Here is a 21,760-nt window from a genome sequence, read left to right as displayed (position 1 = left end):
CAATGAAATACAAAAAAGCTAAAGAAAATATATTACATAACCAGATGACAATACAGCCAGATGGCTTTCAACCTGCAAGCAATATGTAAGTGAACACAAGAGGCTTCTGTTGACATAAAGCATATTGCAGATTTTTTTCCAATTAGTTCCAAGTTTCCAGTCCTCTAAATCTGACTAGCTGTAGGTACTAAGGTGACAGGCCAGAAACTACACACTGTGCATTTTGACCTAGTTAGAAAGGACACAGATTCTGACTTTGTTCGATCACATCGAGGCAAAAGAATCACCACACCTTCCCTAACTGCAGAACATGGGCAAAACAGTTGTGGAGCCAAGCCAAGAAATTCAGAACCAATTGAAGCAACTTTTAGAAGCTTTCCTCTGCACTGTGAACAAAAATGGCAAGCTTCCTATCTAGAGTGGCAATGCATGACTCTGAAAACTGCCTGATAATGAAATATTTGGCAACTTCCATTTTTATTGCTGTAGCACTATGACAAAAAAGAGAATCCTCCCCTGTGTACCATTATTACTCCTATACAGATATGGTGATTACTCTACAGTAATAGTAATACCTGTTACTGATAGACTACTATATTAGCATTACTGCTATTATGAGGCACAGAGGACCGTTCAAGGTCAGGCTACATTAAATGAGACCATTGCATGGCTTGTGGCTTTTCCTTAAGATTGCCATCTACAGGCAAGAAGTCCAAGTCCAGCAAGCAGAAGGAATCCCTTGCAGAGGTGGTAAATTATCCAGCTTAGCAGTACATTAACACACACAAAGAATGCTGACTGCCCATTTGTTGCCCCCTCCACACACATGAAGTGCCACATAATTGGGGCGTATGGGCATAATTGGGCTCTGAGAATTAAGCTTACAGTTTGCCCAAACCACTTTCCTAATAGCAGCAAGGCCTTAAAAATTTAACAGGATAAAAATTATATAAAGATATTGAAACCATACAACTAGACTAAGTCTTGAACATGGCATTTAAAACACGTATAGTGGTCTTAATGGTTCACACACAACTTGACATACTAAATTTGTTAGCAAGCTTGCAACAGAGCTCTATACCTAAAGGGATTTTTAAGTCAATTGGAAAAAAATTGGATAATTAATATGTACAAGCTTGAATTAACTAAGGTCCAAAACACACCACAGAAATAATCCAGTTTGAGACCACTTTAACTGCCCAGGCTCAGTGCTAGGGAATCCTGGGAATTGTAGTTTGTTATGGCACCAGAGCTCTCTAACACAGTTTCCAGAATGTTTAGCACTGAGCCAGGGCAGTTAAAGCTGTCTCAAACTGGATTATTTCTGCAGTATGTTTTGGACCTAACTCAGGCACTTCAGGCAGGAATGATACAAACTGAAGAAATGCAGGACAAAGACGTGTAATGTAAATTGATTTGGAGCAATAGTTCTCCCCAGATTGTAACAGGAAAAGGAGGTGAGCCATTATTTAACATCAGTGCCTAGGTATCAAGGCAATGGATGATGAAGTATGACATAGACACAGTGACATATAGATAGATCAGCAAGCTATGATACATTTACAAAACAGTCGCTGATTTTTAAGCTGACGGGATGCAACATTGGCCTCTGGATGCCTTGCATTAAAGTACCGAAAAATGTGCTATTGATTTGTAAATGGTTATATAGGATCAGTGTTTGCCACTTATGTTTCAGGGTAGATTCTTCTGAAATTCATTTCCATACAGAGAAAGATTTTTTGTTGTATAAATTCTTTTATCATTCTATATGCTGCAGAACCATTTAGGATAAGAATCACAGAATTGAAAGAGACCACAAGGGCCATCCAATCCAACCCCCTGCTATGCAGGAACTCTGAATCAAAGCATCCCCGACAAATGGCCATTCAGCCTCTGTTTAAAGACCTCCAAAGGAGGAGACTCCACCACTCTCCAAGGGAGTATGTTCCACTGTCTAACAACAGCTCTTACTGTCAGGAAGTTCCTCCTAATGTTTAAGAGTGGGAAACTTGTGGCACTTCAGATGTTGTTAAATCATAAGTCCCATTAACACCTGCTAGTTAGTCAATGATGAGGAATCCTATAATTTGTAGTTGAACAACAACTAATTCACGTTTCCATGACTAACTTAAGACATAGGGGTGCAAATGCATAATTGCTGTTTTAATGTTTAATGTTTTATTATTATTATTTTGAACTAGGCTGTTTTATCTATGTTTTAGTTGTTAGTAGTGTTTATTTTTAACTTTTTTAGTCAATGTTTTAACCTTGTATTTTTGATATGTTGTGACCCGCCTTGAGTCCCACTGTGGGAGAAAGGAGGGATATAAATTTTGGAAATAAATAAATATAAATAAATTCTGGTTTAAGGTTTCTCCTGATGCTTATATTCTCCTCCTCCCAGGAGTTCCTTTATTTTAATACCAATGTAGGCCCACTGGATTTCAATCTCCAAATGCTCTTTAAGAAAAGGTTCGATATTTCTGAAGAAAAACTGGAGGTAAATTTGGTAAAAACAATGAGTGAAGTATATGATTCACTTGCACATCCTCTAGGAATAAAAATTACTGATTTCACTGCTCCTGAAGAAACCAGTGTCAGAGGCTGCCCTCAAAATTAAGTTCCTTTATCAAATCCTTTTATTAAAGTAGCTGTGCAAATGTACAAGTTGGTCATTAATAGTTGAAATATTCTGAAGCCTATGTGGGGATGCCCCCTTCAACACATATTTTTGCCAACTTTGGTGGCTATTTCATGTTACTTTAAACATACTTCTCAATATACTAGTACAAATGTATAGAAACATTTGTATAGATGTTATGTATAATGTATAGAAGCATTTCTCTGTATAAAAACAGTAACCCAAGAATCTGCCCTGAGTTTCAGACTTTGTAATTTAATAGTACAAACATTTTTTTAAAATATACTTACTAAACTATGTTACATTGAATAAATGTTGATACACTAAGCTTGTAATTGTCTTGCAGATCTGGAGGTTCTGAAATGGCTTTGGATTTGTCACCAACAACAGTCTAGCAGCAACGGTATTATAGTTTACTACAAGCCCTAGGGAGAATAAAACTATTGACAGCTGCCTATAAACTGAGTAAGAACTTTTAGATTGTCATACTGGCCAAATAATTTTATGACCATTTTCTTCCAGTCACTGTGCTTTGAAACATAAGAGCATATGGGACAATATAAAAATTATAAAAATCACAAGAGCTAAAAAATAAAAATAAAAACCAATTACTCTCCTACAAAGGAAACCATGCTGCAGTGCTTGTCACCAGTGTCAGATGCAGATTAAGAGTACTGTGCAACTGAATTCTACATTTCTACAATATTTTTTTAAAGAAATACTTAAAAAACAGTAGAAAAGCTCATGTTGTCCAAACAGGATTATTGCCACCACACATGCCCCATCCTGTGTACTGAATATTGTCCGCATTTCTGCCATTCACAGTAACCAGCATTCTTGATCGTCCTTTGTTCAAACTCCCATGCCTGGGCCCAGTGCTTTGGTAAAGTTTCACAAAGTGTGACATAACGCATGAAGAAAAAGAGAAACAGTTACGAAGTATGGTGCTCGGAATAAATGCATCGGTGTAAAAGCCACCACAGCAACTGAGAAAGGAAGCGGAAGATAAACTGCCATTTTCAACAGCTGACTGTGGGAAAAGAAAGAAAAAGACAACAGTTTGGTTACTACAGCTATCATGTCAATGACAAAACAATGCAGATATTTTTGGGGAAATATTTTGGAGTCTTTTGTATTTGAACAGAACTGCTTTGCAGCAAGGCAGCAAGATCTTTGGAGCTACTAGTGGTAAGGACCTAAGATTGCATGCATTCATGTAGCCATCAACCCAGTTTTTGGCATCCCCTCAGCCTTTACCTGAATTGTCAATGTTGGAGTCACATTTAATTAAAGAAACCTAACTAGGCAGAATTGACATGGCCTCAGAATGAGGTGCAGAGCATTTTCTCCTGTTGCAGACTGAACCAACATATGTCAGGATCTGTGGACACAGACCTCAATTTAAACATGTTATGCAAGCCTAATGGTAAAGCAATACCAGTATCACATCGAGTATTCTTTAAAAAAAATAGTTGCATATTAAGACTATGGTCTCAGTATGTTGAGTCATACACTGAAAATAAAAATGCAGCTTCTTAAAACATCTGTAATAAATTTTACATGAGAATTATCAGCTAATAGTATTCCAGCATATTTACAGGAGATCAGAAAAATTTCAGATACCAGTGCAGAATTGGATATTATTTACTGTTGTTGTTTTCTTTTCCACACTTTTGGAGGGACACATACGCATGGGCTGCATTTTGCCCACCCTTACTTTACCAGAACAGTACCAGAAAAGAAAAGCAGCAAGTTGAGACTATTAATTACAAACTCCTCTCTGATTACAAAACTAGCTTTTCATTATTGAAATAATATTTGCACCAGCATTGGAAAAGCATATGCAATACCTCATAAGATAGACTACAAACCCACACAGAGGCTTAAAGCAGGGACCTGAACGACATAACATTTACAATTTATCAAATGTAAAGGTGTTTGTTTTTTTTTTAAAAAAAAAAACTTCATCACAGCACATAGCACTTAGACTCAAGGACAACTCATTTTAAGAGACAGGGATATTAAATCTAAGACTACTATATTATGAATCCACAGGAAAGATGTGACTTGAACCAGGCCTACCTAATTCAAATTAAGGTTTGATAAGGAACCACCCTGGCTCATATTTGGATTACATGCAAAGCTTATGGAATGAGGTATTATTAGCTCCTCCTTAAAAAAAAACAACAGGTCTGGGGACACCCTCCAGCACTGTATGTGAGGAGGGCTTATGGAGGAAATCAGATACACAATTCTATTTCTGGAATTGTCTGTGAACTGAAGAATAGCAATAGCAATAGCAAGTACATTTCTATTCCGCTTATCAGTGACCTAGTACTCCCTAAGTAGTTTACAATGTGTAAGCCAATTGCCCCCAATAAGTTGGGTACTCATTTTACCGACCTATGAAAGGATGGAAGGCTGAGTGGACCTTGGAGTTCTCCTCTAGGATCAAACTTACAATGTTGTGGCTGGACCAGCATTTAACCACTGCGCCACCAGGGCTCCTTTCTGTTTGCAGAGCACTTTTGAGTCAAATGTACTCAATAGCACAGAGTAACAAAAACAGCACAATCTTGCAAGGGGCCTTCAAAAATCAGAAATGTAAAAGGAATACAATCAATTAAAGTACCTTGATTTAAGTTTTGAAGTATTGGTATGCATAAGTATCCCCAAAACTGGGATGAGGATAAAAGCAAGAAATCTACATGGATCAGGATCCAGTCTGATGTGGTACCTAAAGAAAAAAAGGGAGAACATATGGGTTTTGTAATACAGCTGTGCTGCTTTGAAAGTTGTCATCTGATAGTCATGGTAGGATCAACAGAATACAGCAGTTAAATTAAAAGAGGTGTTTTTAAAACATCCCTGGACTAACATATGATGACATAAGTTCTAATTCAAGCACTTTCTTTCCTGGTCCTGAATCATTTGGAAACTGGCAATATTCATATCTTTTATATTCATTTTCACAAATAATCAGGACTGTCACTGTAATCTGTAGGTGCTTCCACCCACCACCCTTGGTTGTGCCTGATAGCACTGCAAAGGACAAATATTAAAACAACCTAATCAGTTTCTCTATTTTTGAATCAACAGCCCTTCAGTGCAGCTGAATCTCAAGCACTTTTAAATTAATACTGTATAAAATCAGTTAATTTAGAATGTTTACCTGAGATTTTTTAGCCAATAAATTAAAGATGGACAACAAAGCAGCACAATCCATGTGACCAAATTGAGGATGGTGACATGCATCTTTAGACTATCAATAAGGCTGTTGACAGCTGTGGTGCTGGCAGATGATTCTGAAAGCTCGTCCGTGGATCCACAGCTCTTTCCAATGTCTTTTTTGGAATAACTGGAATTTTGTTCCACACTGGTTGAAGACTATGAAATACAAATGTAAGTATTAAATACTGTGCAGCAATGGTAAGAATTGTTGAAACTATGATGAACTAATTCAAGTATGATTAAGACAATTTAGTAGTCACATGGTCAAGATATAAGTCCTTCTCAGTGGCTTAAATTTGTGACTGAGGAATGTAATATTGGGGGGGGGGGGGGCGGCGGCGGCAGGGGGAATGCCAAGGCAAACCTCTGCACTGAAATGGCTGCTATGCTTGAGCACAGCTCTGCATAATCAGGGCTCTAAATCACTGAAAGGCCAAAAGGCTGATAAGTAAGCATTAGTTGCACAATGGGTTGGGAACTTAGCAGAGTTGCAGAACTAAGCCTCAGGAGTAAGTTCCTACTCTTCTCCCTCCTCCATTATCAACTGGACAAGGAAATGACAACACAGAGCTATGAGTGTTGCCAAATTCTGGCCTTTGTTTCCCAAAACTGTAATGATGCCAATGTTACCACTATTGCAGGTTCTTATGATAACCCACATTCTTATGGCTTATTCACTAGAGAGGCATGAGACAAAGGTAAAAACTACCAAAGGAACTTAGAAAGAGGGACTAACTGTCCCTCTTTCTCAGTTCCTTTGGTGGCTTATCTTTGTCAACCTGAAGGGTCAGGTGACAATCACAGAAGGAGGATGCTCAGACAGGTGAGATGGGATGTTAGTAAGACTAGAATGCCAAACTTGATCTTGAGGGAAAGAAAAGTCTGGGTTTCACCACAGGACCTTCCCCCACTTGAGTTGGGAAACAGATGTTTCATCTTCTCATAGTACCAGACCTCCAAGTCTAAGACTGTGACAACCATTTTCTACAGGCAATAGCATTTTTTAAATTTCTGCTTTAAAAGCAAGCCATTTTAAATCAAAATCATCATCACCTGCTTTAACAAAAAAACAGACATAGTAGCAACTTACCATATTAAGGACACTTAGTTCTGTTCTTGCTATTGAATGTAGTTTAATAATCTGTAAAAAAATAAGCATTTGTTTTTACTAAATATTAAATATTTATCACCAGAGACTTCTCTTAAAACAATACCATGAAGGAAGGAGAAGACAAGAGAGGGGCTTGGATCTAAGGCCAATGGTAGTCTCACAGGTTCTTGTTTTCATCCTCCCTGAAAAAAGGTGAGCTTATATACATATGTGCTCTCTATACTTCACAACACAACTGCTCTGAGTTATAATAATCCCCCAAATAAGTCCGCATTACAATTCTTTAAAAAAATCAACAATACTGGACTTGAATGAGGATACAAGAAATCTTCCCAATGGAGTGGGGAGTAGCTTTGGACACCAGGTTATCCTCTACCTTGCTCAAACTGCCAATCGGGAATATGCCAGTGGAACTGGGAAAACTGTTTTCTCTAGTCCACTGACATCTCCAATCCAAGACTTTTGGAAATGTAAATGGGATGGGAGAGGGATGTCCTTGTTATCTACAATTTGGTATTTATTCATTTATTCATTCTGCCTTTATCCCAGAATTAAGATTCTAGGTGGCTCACAACGCTACTGTAAGCAAAATAAACTGGAATATACAAGAATAATTCAGGAAGTTATAATGTTAAAAAATAACCAATTTAGAAAGAAGTTTTAAAACATGTCAAAAAATAATAGTTGTTGCTATTGTTGTTGTTATGACTCTCCATGAAGGTAAAGAGTATGGGGTGGAGCTACAGATACTGGAGGAATTTGTGGCAAAGTCCCACTTTCCATGACATCAACTGGCCCAATGGCTTGGTCCCAGGGAGCAGTCCAGAATCCAGGACAAAAACAGTTCTGATCTAAAACCACCTTTTGGAATCACCCATTCCAGTTAAGAATTGAACCACTATAATGCGATATCCTCCCCTGCCTAAGAGAAAAGGACTCTCCTACTTTTGTCTATTGCCCACAGCACGCACCTAGCCCCATACAGATTATCCAATGAGATATAGCCCTTGAAAGAGAACAATTCACCTGCACTTACACTAGGGGAACATACATGGGTATAAACAATATAAAGGCCTTATGTGTTTATGAATTATTGTACCTATAGGTTGGAACTATACACAACTGATATCTCACATACAACTGATAATGAACCAGGCCAAAGCACTGGATTTGTGTGTTGTTGTACTGGTTGATGACTTGGAAGCAGAACAGGTATGACTGTATGCTTCCCTCCTATAAAATATCTCATGGTTTTAAAATATCTCATGGCTCATATAGTGATTCTAGTTAAATACCTTGAAGATGTAATGAAAATAAGTCATTATTATAGCCAATGACCCACATGTTGTCCAACTAAGAATAATCATGGAAGCAGCAACACACAATCTTCTTCGAGTAATCAAACTGTTATCTGACGGTAGTCCAGAGGGTCTAGCAAACAGGAAAATATTTATATAATAAAACATTAATTAAGTTGTTAAGCATAAAGCCTCAGATCAGACTTCATGACAAACTTTTGAAAGTGTGATGACACCCAGTATTACATTACATTACATGCATTACACCACAATTTCAGTTCATTCACTCATCAATCCCAAGGCACAGTTTGTCAAGTCAGATATCATGCAAACCATGACTAAGGGCCCAAACAGACAGGCCAAACCATTAGACAATGCATGCCCACAAGAAGGCAGGAGAATGCGCTGAAGCTGTTTCTGGGCCACCCAAATCTGGCCACAAAATGAGCAGATCTTTTCCACTCCTATTTGGCCTAGAGGCATAGGGCACGCTTAGGATCGCGGCATGTGGTTGTTGTGGTTCCGCGGTGTCTGTTTTGACCCTAAGTTTTCTGTGCAAATCTCAGGGTCAAAACACATACTTCTTCCTCTTGTGATTTCTTCCATCACTTCATTTATGCACACTATAATCTGCCATTATGCATAAACTGAACAACATCTGGTACCCTCAAACCACACTGCTTCCACTTCAGATGTAGCTATGTTTGCCATGAAATAAGGATGGAAAGAATCACATAGAGAATCAAGTTTTACATTTCAGGCAAACAATTATCTTTCCCCACAAGAAAAGAAAACTATTCATTTTAAGTTTGGGGAATTTATAGGGTTTCCCTCCTCAGTGTCATAGAGTCCCCAAAGTGGGCCCAATTACTGTAAAGTTGTAATAGCATTATAATAGTGGCTTAGTTGGAGGTCTTTTGCTACCTGGTCAAATACCAAAAAAAAAAAAAAAAAAAAAAAAAAAAAAAAAAAAAAAAAAAAAAAAAGGATGCAAACATTTTTGGGCTTTCTTGGGACAAAATCTGAAATATATTCTCACTTTGTCTGGATAACCTGAACAATATTTTGTAAGTTCTAAACAACAGACCATTATTCTTTCATGAAAGAGATCACTGTACAATCATAAAGAATATAGAAAGAATAAACTGAGAGAGAAAAGAAAGGTAATATCAAGTTTAATCAAGCCAAGAGCAGAGAAAAAATGGTCACGGTATACTTTGTTCTGATCTATACAATAATATGTAAGTGCAGGAATTCACTGGAAAGTCAAGTCAAAGAATATATTGAGCCCACAAATAGTATCTAATCTTCAAACACAAAAGCAGGATGTGAATAGGCCATAGTGGGAAAATTAAAGTCTACCGCTAAAGATCTGGAACTGAAATATAGTAAATGACTGTCTTCATGAGGAAATGAAAAGATGACCTTCAACTTGGGGGGGGGGGGGGGGTTAAGTAATCTGACAATGGTCGGATTGTGAATTAGGAAGTCTGGACTTTAAAACTAATGTCCAAATACAAACCAACAGTACACCCAACCAGCTAAAGCTTTAACTGTTCAACCTATCCAGAAAACCGATTAAAGCAGGCTTTGGGGCATACTTAAGGAATACTGATTTATATTTAATGATAGTAAAAGCAAAATAAGATGATAAACCTGAGATTGGCAACTTTTACACATCCAAGGGCTACTCTCCGAGAGCACACCAGGCTGCTTCCATCATCAGTTTTGCTATTATGCAAAAAGTACTCATAAACAAAGTACATTCTTTACATAAAGAAAGAAAATGGATATTTAAAAGAGATATTACTGGTTTTGGATGCTGCATCAAAATTCAATGCAAAATTGATAGCAGTATAGGGTCTATACCAGAAAAGGATACTCATATGTTGCTCACATTTACTATGGGAAGTTGTTACAATTATTTTTCCTCCTATATTTTTTTAAACAATTAAGTGAGGAAGATGACTTACATGCTTATTGAAATTTAACTTTGGCTTGCTTCTTAACATTTAACTTATTTTGTAGATCTTGATAAATTTGGATGCTTGTACAGAATCTCACAGGAAAACTTTCTCTTTAGAAGCTACCAAACCTGGCTGCGCAAATGAGCTGGCTAACTCCACTTGTTGATCAAATTTATTGCAACCATATGATGCTACTGATCTAAATGAAGTATTGAAGAACACTCTACAAACCTCTCAATGGCCCATTACCTCCAATATTGGAGGACCATCTTCCAGTTTAGTTCAGTTACTGAATAATCTATGACTACATCACCCTTTTAACAGTAGGCTAATTTATTTGTTCTTACCTGGTCAAAGTTAGATGCAATGAAGATAAGAGCCTTAATGATGAACTGAAGAGTATGCCACTCCAATAGGCTATGGCAGTCCCAAACATAAAGAGACTCAGGGAAACAAGAGGAAACAACACATTTTGGTGGCTCAGTGTGACAACATCCGGCTCTGGCAAGAACAGTATGTTCCAAATGCCTTTAAACCAGTTAAGCCTGGATAAAAAACACAAACAGTGAGATCCTTTGCTCTGATTACTTAAGCTACCAAAACCAAACTGTATGAATAAAGATATGTCTGACTTCCTGTCTGTCTCCAGACAGACTAAGACAATGAAATCCAGGTATTTGAACTTGATGAGTTTAAAGAGAAAATGAGGCAAAGGTGGGTTACAGACCACCACTTACGACGCGCTCCATGCGTGCTAGGGTTAGGAAGAGTTGCCCCTTCCTAACCGGCCCCGGCCCCAACAAGCACGGAGCGCGTCATAAATGGCGGCTCCCATCCACATGGGTGCCGCCATTTTGATGTCTTGGACGCATAGCGTCCAGACGTGTCAAAGCGGAAGTGACACCGCGAGGGCGAGCTTTGCCCCTCGCGGCGCCACTTCCGTGTTTTGAAAAGGAGCGCTATTTCGACGCTCCTTTTTCGCTGCGCCAGGAAGCCTCGCAGTCTGGCCGCTGGGGCTTCCCTCCGCAGCGAATGGCGGTGGCGGCAGACTGCCCGCTTGAGGGCGGTCTGTAACGCACCAAAGTCATACTATCCGGAAATGGGGTGGAGAGGGGGAGAAGGAGAAGAAGCACAGGGAAAGACTGAACGAATACCAGTGTAGAGGAAGGGAAATAACAGTAAGAAAGAATAAAACTGGGTTGGGAATAATAGGGAGGAAAATAGAACTAGGTCATGGGAAAAAAGGGTACTAGGAGCGACCTGGTAGGTGCAGAAAGAGTACCATGGTGGTAAGGAGAGTGAACGAGTGGTGGATGGGCGATGGGAAAAAAGACTGCCTCTGTTAGCCAAGGGTGGAAGGGGAGAGAAAAAGCACCAGTTCCAAAGGGACTATGGGGTTTCTAACTCAAATGGAGGTGAGTACTTCTGTTTATTTTAACAGAATGTTTGTTTCTTTGTTTCTTCAGTGAAAAAATATATTAGAAACTTACCCCAATAACAATTTGATGATATTTGCAATGGGTTCCACTTTATAAGGTTTGGCTGCTTTAATTAGTGCAGGAATAAAATCTAAGCACTTGCCTACAATGGGAAAGAAAGCAATGGATGCTCATGACAAGTTAAAATATATTTATTCAGGAATGCAGGATAATTTTTAAGATGTATTAAAATATAAAATCATTGTAGTGAACTCTTCCTTCTCAATACACCCCATTTTATAGCCCAGATGGTTCGAGAACACAGATAATAAAAAATTAAAAAACTAACTGCGTTCATGTTTAGACAACACCTATTTGTAACAACGAATTCCCAGTTTCATGTATATTTTTCAATGTTGCTTCAACCAGAAGTGGTACAGTCCACCCTTCCCTTACGCGGGTATCTGTTCCGGACACCCCTCCGCGTAAGGGGAATTCTGCATATGCTCGAGCCCCATTTAAATGAATGGGGCTCACGCACGTGGCGGCATGGTGGCGCAGCAGTGTGGCAGCATGGGTGAACTGCAGGTACACGCATCATTACCCCTTATAGGGTGCGCCGCCCCTTTTCTCAGCACAACTTTCAGTGTACACTGAAAGCCATGTATGGTGCGCCCGCGTATGACGCAGGTGCACTGTACTAAAAAGATCACCTTACAACAAATCTAAATAAAAAAAGATTATTAAATCATGTTTTCTTGTTTGTATCATTAAAACAAACCTGTGGTAAAAAAAATTCCTTTCCTGTAATATTACCTGTTGTAATTAGGGATCTTAATTGTCTTCCATATGCAAGAAGGATATTAGAAATAATGTACACAGGAAGGGCACCACCATGGAACCTTATTACCTGCAAAAACAAAAATGCTGTATAAACAAAATAAGCCTGTAAGGATGTTTGTAAAAACAATTCACTACACACATTATGCTTCTTCTCAGTATTTCACTTATAACATGGTAGGGAAAGCACAGCCCCAGTCTCCTCCCATTTTTAAAAAAATTAAAAACTAACGCCAAAATGTCCTATAGGGGTATAGGGTCAATTTTAGTCTTTTTATGTCCCCAGGGCCATTTTTGGCCCAGGAGAGGCTTTTTTTCCCAACAGGAAATTATTCAGAAGTTGACTTCCTGGTCACTTCCTGTTGGGGAAAAAAACCTTCCTTGAGTCTAAATTGAGGCATAAAGGAGGATGCCAATTCAGGAATATTAGGGCCACTTTTAAAAAACTTTCTTAAAAAATAGGTGGTACTTTGGAGTGGCACAATGTTTGAAAATAATTCAGGAAGTGAGGCAAGATCTGTGATCTTCCAAGATTCCCTAGAAGGGCCAATGCAGGCTTCAACCCTCATCAATAGTCCAAGACCACCCACTGGGTTTATGGGTAGACTTTAGATCCAGAACTTTCAATATACACTTTTAATCAACATATTATATCAGATCCCAAACATAGAACCCAAGCCTATTTTCTCCTTAATTTGCAGGAATACCATGTATTCCATTGCTAAGGTAAAAGCAACGTAAAAGGACTCTACAGTTATTACCCACTTCTCAAGTTACACCTGTTCCCCAGCAAGAAAATCAACATGTGGGCTTGGGAATGCAGAAGTAGGAACATTTCTGTAATTATTCTTATAAGCCCAAAATGTTCTATTAATTCAGTATAATTACCAGGTTTCAGAATGTGATTAAAGATGGCCAGTTTATAACTGGGCTTGTCCACTGCAGCAAGTCAAGGGGCCAGTGTTCTGCAGGCCACAAAGACTGCCAAAAATGTCAAAAATCCCATAAACCCCCAAAGTGACTGGTAATCCACTTCTGGCTTTGGAAAACAGACTTTTTTAAAAAAAAATCTTAAACATTGTAGCAGGGCTTTGGAATCAATTTAAAAGGGGAACTAACTTTCTTGAAGGCAGTTGACGTTCTTGGAAGTTTTTAGAAGAGACAACTAACCACCCCCTCTTTTTTTTTTTTTTAGCCAGAGGAAAGACAGTTTGAGGAGCATCAAGGGCTTCAAAACAGCTGAGAGGAAGACTGCACTTTTCCTACCCTTGGATTATAAACAAAACACGCAGAACCATAACATGAGCTATCTATTTAGATCTGTAGCTTCCAATTCACAAGTGATGTGTTTTTATCATGGCCATGTTGCCTAGAGATAACAGCAATTGTTGTCTAATTCTTTTGCAGGCCTAAAGACTATCATGGATCAGGGGAAACAACTTGTGCCCCCTTCCAGTGTTTTGGACTACAACCACTAGCAACATGCATAACTGGTTCCCTACCCAGGGAATCAGGAGTAATGCTGGAATATAAAGCTTTGGAAGGGTGGACAGATTTGCAGCATGCCTACTTTGGGGAGGTGCCAGCCAAAAGTGTTAAACATACTCTTTTTGGATTACTTTCTATTTCTACAAACACCCAGTACACAAACTGTGGTTGATCCAGTTGTTTTGCATCACAAATGTTGCATCGCTTAACTGTATGCCGATTATGCATTAAAAGTAAAATTATCTGTTAATGTAGTCTTACCTGTCCAAGAACTTGCAGAAAAGAGGTCTTGATAGTTACCTAGTTTAACACACACATTAAACATGCTTTAAAAAACACCAAATATTTAAAAACAATAGCACTGAAATTGATAAAACTGTGTTAGCAGTTTAGGGGTAGTCTGTCTCAAAGCATCTGTTATTAGTATGCAACAGGATCTTATAAGATCTTCGAGACTAACTAAACGAAAGAAGTTGGTATGATGAGCTTTTGTAGACTTGAGCCTACTTCCTCAGATCAATCTATTACTTTAGCCTTGCCTATTATTTCAATTCCTCCTGGACAAAGATACCTTGCTCATGGTGGCCCAAACTACCTAACTGCAGTGTCTATAGACAATAGGGAGACTTCAGACATCAAATTTTGCTTCTTATAAAGAACGATACTAACTGTCATTCTTTACAAGCACAATTCAAACCCTGAACCATTTAAGAGCCAAGTAGGCCTACCTACTCCCACATTTGCCTGAAAATTACATCCCTCATCTGCAACCTTTTTGTACTCTCTTTCCTTCTGAAGATAGATAGATGGTTCATAATAGCGGTTAATGCCTGGCTGCTGTAATGGGCTGAATGAGGACTAATAAACTGAAACTGAAAGTAAAACAGAGGTTCTATGGCAGTGACAGAGAAACCTTTAGAGTCCAAGTGTCCAAACACAAAGGCGTTTTCCCCACCGGGTGTCACCCGGTACACAGGGTGGGACATCTGAGGGAACAGGACTTCTGGGTCCAGAAAAGGGGGAGAGGAGGAACAGGTGCACACCCTCCTGTGCCTTTAACTGTCTCTGGGGAGGCAGTTGAAAGAATGGGAGGGGGCAGGAGGAGAACCTGGCGCACACCTGTTCCTCCTTTTTCCCTGCCCTCCCGTCTCTCCACAAAATGGCTTCGCCACTACAGTTCTATGGATTGGTGGTTCTTGGGTCCTGGAATTAGGCAAACAGCCTATCCTGGATGGGGTTGCACTGCCCAATGGAGTAGGTGTGCAGCTTTGGAGTACTCCTGGACTCATCTCTGTAACTGGAGGCCCAAGTGGACTCTGTGCGTCAGAGCGCTTGTTGCCAGTTTTGACTATGGCTTTTCCTGGATAGAGCTAATCTACCAATCCAGTAGTTCATATACCACTAACATATTGATTAGACTACTGTAATGTACTCTATGTGGGACTGCCTTGAAAATAATTCTGAAGCTTCAGCTAGTGCAAAACACAGCAGCTCAACTACTGATTGGAGTACCAAATAGACAGCATGTAATGCCAGTATTAAACCAATTGCACTGTCTGCCTATATGCTTCTAATCTGAATCCATGGTACTTGTGATGACATTTAAAGTTCAAATAACTAAATAAATGACTTTGGGATCTTGATACTTGTCTCTCCCTATATGTGCCTGCCCAAGGATTGAAATCTGCTTGTGAGGTGTGCTTGGTGTCCCACCTTTAAAGTCATTACACTTGTAAAGACATGAAAGCATGTGTGCAGCCCAGTGTGCAGCCCAGTGCCTTCTCCTCCAAGGCCCTGATGGTATCAACACCAGTTTCATTTAAGCACTGATTAAAAACATGGCTGTTCACCAAAGCCTTTGGGCCTCAGTAATTTCCCTGAAATGCTAGTGTCCATGCTTTCAAACCATTTTAATCTTTTAAACCTGTTTTATCTTATTAATTATGCCTAAAAAAAGCCCTCCTCCAACCACCATCTTGAGGGGGAGAGAGGCCAGGCCTGAAAGAAAAAGAGCCCTCCTCCAACCACCATCTTGAGGGGAAGAGAGGCCAGGCCTGGAAGACAAAGAGCCCTCCTCCAACCACCATCTTGAGGGGGAGAGAGGCCTGGCCTGGAAGACAAAGAGCCCTCCTCCAACCACCATCTTGAGGGGGAGAGAGGCCTTGCAATTTTTTTTGTATTGTATTGCAATTTTACTGTACACCGCTATGATCATTGCGGAATAGTGGTCTATAAATAAAAATTATTATTATTATTATTATTATTAAAAGGTTTTGGGTTTATTTAAATAATTTTTATTGGTTTAAACTGTTTTAACTTATTTGTATTATCTTTACTTGTATGTCAGCCTGTGAACTTTTCATACAGGATAGGATAGATATATTTAAATAAACAAATAAAAAAACAAAAATTAGTTAGCCTCTCAGCTGTAGTGTATCATAGTGAATGCCCTTCAGAGGCTTGTCTGGTTCCAACATTGAAGCTCTTTCAGTATTTATGAGATGACTTATTTTCAATATCGTTTGTCCAGGCTCTCCACAATGTCACTTGGATGGTTTATTCACTGTTTGTATTGTTTATGTGGCATAATGTTACTCTTGGTAACTGCATAAAATGAACGGTTTTCAAATTTATTATTCTGTGAACAGTTCTTAGAGCTTGCTAGCTGAAAAGAAATGTATGACTATTTCACTGAATAACGTGATTTCATGGAACTTGCAAATAAATTAATTGAAGAGGGAAATTAAACTCAGCCTCTACATGGCAGTACAGCTTTTTTGGCTTTCAGTAAAACATGGAAAATATTCCCATTTGTTTTGAAAGGAGAAAACTAATCTTTAGATAGTTTTTACTCACTTCATATTGACAATCTGAAGAAGAATAGATTTTCAATACTGGAACAGTGGTGTCATTTTCAGGCTGTGCAATGTGTAATTTTGCAGAAATTTCAGTTGAAGATGGAATCCTAGGGGTTGTAAAACATATTTCTAATTAATACTAATTTGGAATGAATATTATCCAATGTGTGTGTGTGTGTGTGTGTGTGTGTGTGTGTGTATATATATATATAAAAACCAACCCAAGGCACTATGGTGTGTTACTAGCAACATGCAGCAATGTCAGATAGGAAAACACTTGTCAATAAGGATACATCAAATAATTTTCTTTCAGATTGAATTTATAATGAAGAGCTCTTATTCGGAACTATCTTATTTTGACAAATGGCTCAGTACGTTTGTACCTTCACTATCAAGTGGAGTTTAGAACCAGAATTGAAATTAGTTTGCAAACTCTGATTAAGATAGGAGCTCTGGTTAATAGTAGTACAGATATTTCACTAAGCCGCAGCAAAAGCCAACCCAGGAAGAGAGAGAAGAATATGCCAACACAAAAAGTAAAGAGAGTGTTTGAGCCAATTATTTAGGAAACCACCATCATTACATATTTGCTCCAGTCAACATCCTTTACCATGTGAACATTCTTGTCAATTATTCCAGAAGATAGCAGATATAGGAGCACAAGAAGACCATATCCATGCAGACTTGTGGGAAAATAGCCATTAGCAGCAACTTTTCTGATAGTTTTCCCAGAAAATTCTAATCCTTTTGATTTCTAGCATTATGCTTTAACATACGGGTGAACAGCAACATTCAAGAGTAAATTATGATCTCTAATTTTCTTCTTAGAATTGCTAAGTAATGCTTATTTCCTACAAATACAAAGTACCCTCCCCTATGGACAGTGTCCAGCTCAGTGGTTCTCAACCTTCCGAATGCCACAACTCTTTAATACAGTTCCTCATGTTGTGGTGACCCCCAGCCATACCATTATTTTCATTGCTACATGCAAATATGAGTTTTCCGATGGTCTTAGGCAACCCCTGTGAAAGGGTTGTTCGACCTCCAAAGGGGTCCTGACCCACAGGTTGGGAACCACTGGTCTAGCTGATATTCAAAATATCTTCAATCCAAAATTAGATTACCTAGTGTCATCCCAAACTGTCACAAGTATATCTTCAGAGTGCATTTGTATATATATGACAAACTGTCACTGCACATTGTCAGAATGCATTATGGTAGGATACACACTGCAAGGCCACCAAAGAATGTGAAATCCTTACTGAGACAAAGTAAAGGAATCTTCATGTGACCACGGTATATGAATCCGGTACACACTGGGTTTTCTTTCTGGAAGAGACAAGTGAAAGCACATCATGAAAACACAATATTGTTATGCTTTTGAAAGTCAGATCTCAATGAGGATTTTGCTATGGCAAATATTAAGGTCTGATAAACACTAACTTATTCTTTTGAAGGTGGCTAGTCTTGCATTATATGAACTTGCACCCTGCTTCCTGTACAAAGCAAAATGCTATCTGCTTGTCTGTTTTTGGGTGGATGCATGTCTCTCTCTCTCTCTCTCTCTCTCTCTCTCTCTCTCTCTCTCTCTCTGTAGGAATGGGATGGGAATTTGTCAATTTTCCAAATGGGTCAAAATTGGAGTTGCCAACTCCTTAGGAAATTGGTGTAGGAAGAAAAAATAAAATAAAAAAATAAATAAATTCCAGCAGCCTTGCTGAGACTTCCCCCTCTACCCAGGCCACAGTTGCACAGCTTTCACTGAAAAGTGCTCAGCCTTTTCCAGCTGGCATGTACTGGGTCCTGTTTTTATGCAATTTCCCTTCCCTTCTTTCCTCTCAGCCCCAAAGCTGTGCAGAAATCATCAGCTGCAAAAAGATTTTTGCATGACTTTGGGGGTGGGGGGGGGTGGAAGAAGGGAAGAAAGTTTTGGAAAAACAGTACCTAGTAAATCTCAGGTGAAAAAGCTGGGCAGTTTTCAATGAAAGTGGTGAAGTTTCCAGAGAAAGCTATGCAGCTTTCTGTAATTCTGAATGGGGTAGAGGATGATCCCTGCACCTCCTGACAACATGGGGAGAAAAATAGATGGTTTTTTCCTGACACCCATTTGGACCATGAAAATCAAGATCAACATCCCCACATCTGACCCTTGTAGAAAGAAAATAGGGCTGACACATTTGATTCCAACTCCCAATCTCCTCACTTACTCAGGGATCTACCTACCAAATCTAAATGATCATAACAGAGTCCAGCTCTGTGCTAACATTCATTTATCTAGATTGTTAAAACACACCAGTAAGCCACATCAAGTGCTTACCAGTGATAAAACCTCCAAATAATATTTTAAACTATTAATAAAACAGAATTAATATTGTGGTGATCCTGTATACATTTGTTGCATTTCAAATCATATTTACTTTAGAAAAGTTTGTCTTTTTAACTCTATTATTTGAGATCAAAAGTATATACAAAATCTAAATTTTCTTTTCCTTTCTCCCCTCCCCCCCCTCCACTAAATATTTCTCTCCTCAATCCCCTGATGCTCTGGAAACACCACAGAGAGAATGGATTAAGAACAAACAAAACAAGAGAACATACATGCAGACACATGCACATACACACACATAGAGTAAGAGAGAGAGAGAGAGAGAGCATATTTTCTTTTCATGAATGATATGATTGCCTGCTGGGTACCTAAAGGTCAACTTTATTCTTATAAACAGTCTGTTTCCCCCCGCAAAGCACAGACCTCCTTCTTCTCCACCCCGATCAGAGATTACTGTAGGTATTTCAATTCCAGTTCCCAACAAACTGAGGTTGAATCTACACTACAAAATTAATGCAATTTGACACTGCTTTAAATGGTATGACTTGGTGCTATGGAATTCTGGGATCTGTAGTTTTGTGAGATATTTAGCCCTCTCTGCGAGAGAGTGTTGGTGCCACAAAAAACTACATATCCCAAGATTCCATAGGCTGGACTCTTGACAGTTAGTGGTGTTAAACTGCATTAATCCTGTAGTGTGGCCACAGCCTGAAGCTTAATCCAGAAGAGATGTAGCTGCTTTTCGTCAAAATGGAGAGAGCTAGGAATCAAGGTGTTCAACTGTTTTTCAGAAAAGTAAAACCTTGTCAAAAAGTAGGTTCACAGCCTTGGGAAGCTCCTGATCTTAACTGCTCATTTGGATGACCAGGTAACAGTTGTGATTAGCTAAAAGATCCAGGTTTATCAGTCTGAACCTGTTCTTAAAGAAATAAAACAGGGTGATTGTAATGTATGCCTTAGTGACACCCTGTGTTGATTATTCCAACATACTATACATGGAGGGGAAAGGCTCCACCTATATTGTGAAATAAGTCATGCTTATATCAAACCATAGAGAATTTCAAATAATATCTTTTTTAAAATGTACACAGAAGATGCCAGCTCATATCTGGAAGAGTTACCACACACTTGAAGGTGGTACATAAGGTTAAGCTGTACTTCCAAGTGCTTTGTACTGATCTAATCAAGTTCAGCTATATGTTATTTTTTGCCTTCAAGATATTTCCAGCCTATGGTGACCTTAACGTGAACCTATCCCTGGGGCCTGGAGCAGATGGGTGGGAAAGAGCGGCCCGAGGCTGCTCCAGTTGTAAGTATGCTGGGACCGTGGTAACCAGACGGCTTGCTCCCAAAGGTGGCCGCCGCCACAGGATCCAACCCGTGCTGCCAGAAGCTGGTTTATCCCAGTTCATTTTTGTCAGGTGTCAGAGCGGCTTCAAGAATCTTGGGGGCAAGTGTCATGTAAATGCCGCTTCTGGAAGCCACTTCCTTTGGCCCATCTATTCTGGGCCTGGGTTTTCTTGGCAAGTTTCTTGCCAAGAGGGGGTTTGCCATTGCCACCCTTGGAGGCTGACAGAGTGACTTGCCCAAGGTCACCCAGTTGGTTTCCATGGCTGAGATGGGATATGAACCATAGTTCTTCAGAGTCATAGTCTGAAGTCACTATGCCATTCTGGCTCTTACACTGTATTAAAAAATGTTTATAAAACTCAATAAAATGTAAGGAAAAATAAATATTGAGAGATTTTGCTTCAAAGGCTGGAAAGAGAGTATATTCTTTATATCGGTGTGTGCTATTCAAATATCATACATATGTGACAACAAGACAGAAATATATTACAGTATTAACTTTCCACAACAAAAAACATATAAAAATATGTTCTTTGCTACACTGGCAATTTACTGTCCAACAAGCTTAATTTTATAAGGAGTCAGCCTCGTAAATAAACTAAAAATAAATGCTGAAATAATGATAATATAGAGGACACAGCATGTAAGTACTGGAGAACACACATATGAACGGTTTTTTCCACTAGTTTTAAAGTGATTTCAAGAAATAAAAACATACCTTTGATGGACTGGCAGCGGCTCTCTATAAGGATCTTAAAAGCTTGGTGCGTCTAAACAAAACATCATCACATCAGTTTTCTGGTATTCCTCACAAAGAACTAATGCATACCAGATTTTACCAAAACATAAAAAGTATGAACTTCAGAAATCAATATACCTGACCAAAATGCTGGAGTTGAATATTGTGAAAAAAGCCAGTTGAATTTAATACGATTTTGCTTGAAGAAAGCCCTGCAGAAATGATTGCTTTGTGTTAGAATTAGTAATTCTAAAATAAAGATCAAAGAGGAAATCTTTCCTTTGATATATCAAAATATTCTTGTTAGCAAACTATGGCTAAACCTACCATACAGTCTTACGAATGTGAGAAGTAAGCTTGATTGTGTCCAATGGGACCTTCTCCCAGGAAAGTAGAATTGCTGCCTTACAGCCAGAGTTAGTAAGATATGATAATCAGACTTAACACACATACACACACACGTAAGTACTTAATGTTTGCCAAATATAAATAT

At 38.9% G+C, this 21,760-nt stretch overlaps 1 protein-coding gene across 2 annotated transcripts in view; it reads right to left on the bottom strand.

Moving 5' to 3' along the window:
• Positions 1-2,437: 2,437 nt before the first annotated feature.
• PGAP1 (post-GPI attachment to proteins inositol deacylase 1) overlaps positions 2,438-21,760 on the bottom strand; it is a 53,329-nt gene continuing 34,006 nt past the window's right edge. For both annotated transcript variants that reach the window (XM_089519520.1, XM_089519519.1), the window contains exons 15-27: positions 21,406-21,479; positions 21,247-21,298; positions 18,115-18,181; positions 16,851-16,959; positions 14,256-14,294; positions 12,483-12,576; positions 11,739-11,829; positions 10,596-10,793; positions 8,279-8,414; positions 6,963-7,013; positions 5,814-6,028; positions 5,274-5,378; positions 2,438-3,671 (exon numbers count right to left, since the gene is read on the bottom strand). In XM_089519520.1, coding sequence (XP_089375646.1) covers positions 3,533-3,671; positions 5,274-5,378; positions 5,814-6,028; positions 6,963-7,013; positions 8,279-8,414; positions 10,596-10,793; positions 11,739-11,829; positions 12,483-12,576; positions 14,256-14,294; positions 16,851-16,959; positions 18,115-18,181; positions 21,247-21,298; positions 21,406-21,479 — 1,370 coding nt within the window. In that variant the 3' untranslated portion in view covers positions 2,438-3,532. The remainder of the gene's footprint in view (positions 3,672-5,273; positions 5,379-5,813; positions 6,029-6,962; positions 7,014-8,278; positions 8,415-10,595; positions 10,794-11,738; positions 11,830-12,482; positions 12,577-14,255; positions 14,295-16,850; positions 16,960-18,114; positions 18,182-21,246; positions 21,299-21,405; positions 21,480-21,760) is intronic.

The sequence above is a fragment of the Sceloporus occidentalis genome, unplaced genomic scaffold (assembly GCF_023333645.1).
Source record: "Sceloporus occidentalis isolate IW3139 unplaced genomic scaffold, rSceOcc1.0.p SCAF_4, whole genome shotgun sequence".
NCBI lineage: Eukaryota > Metazoa > Chordata > Lepidosauria > Squamata > Phrynosomatidae > Sceloporus > Sceloporus occidentalis.
Note: the sequence above shows the minus strand (reverse complement) of the source record. Positions and strands in the feature narration are given on the sequence as shown.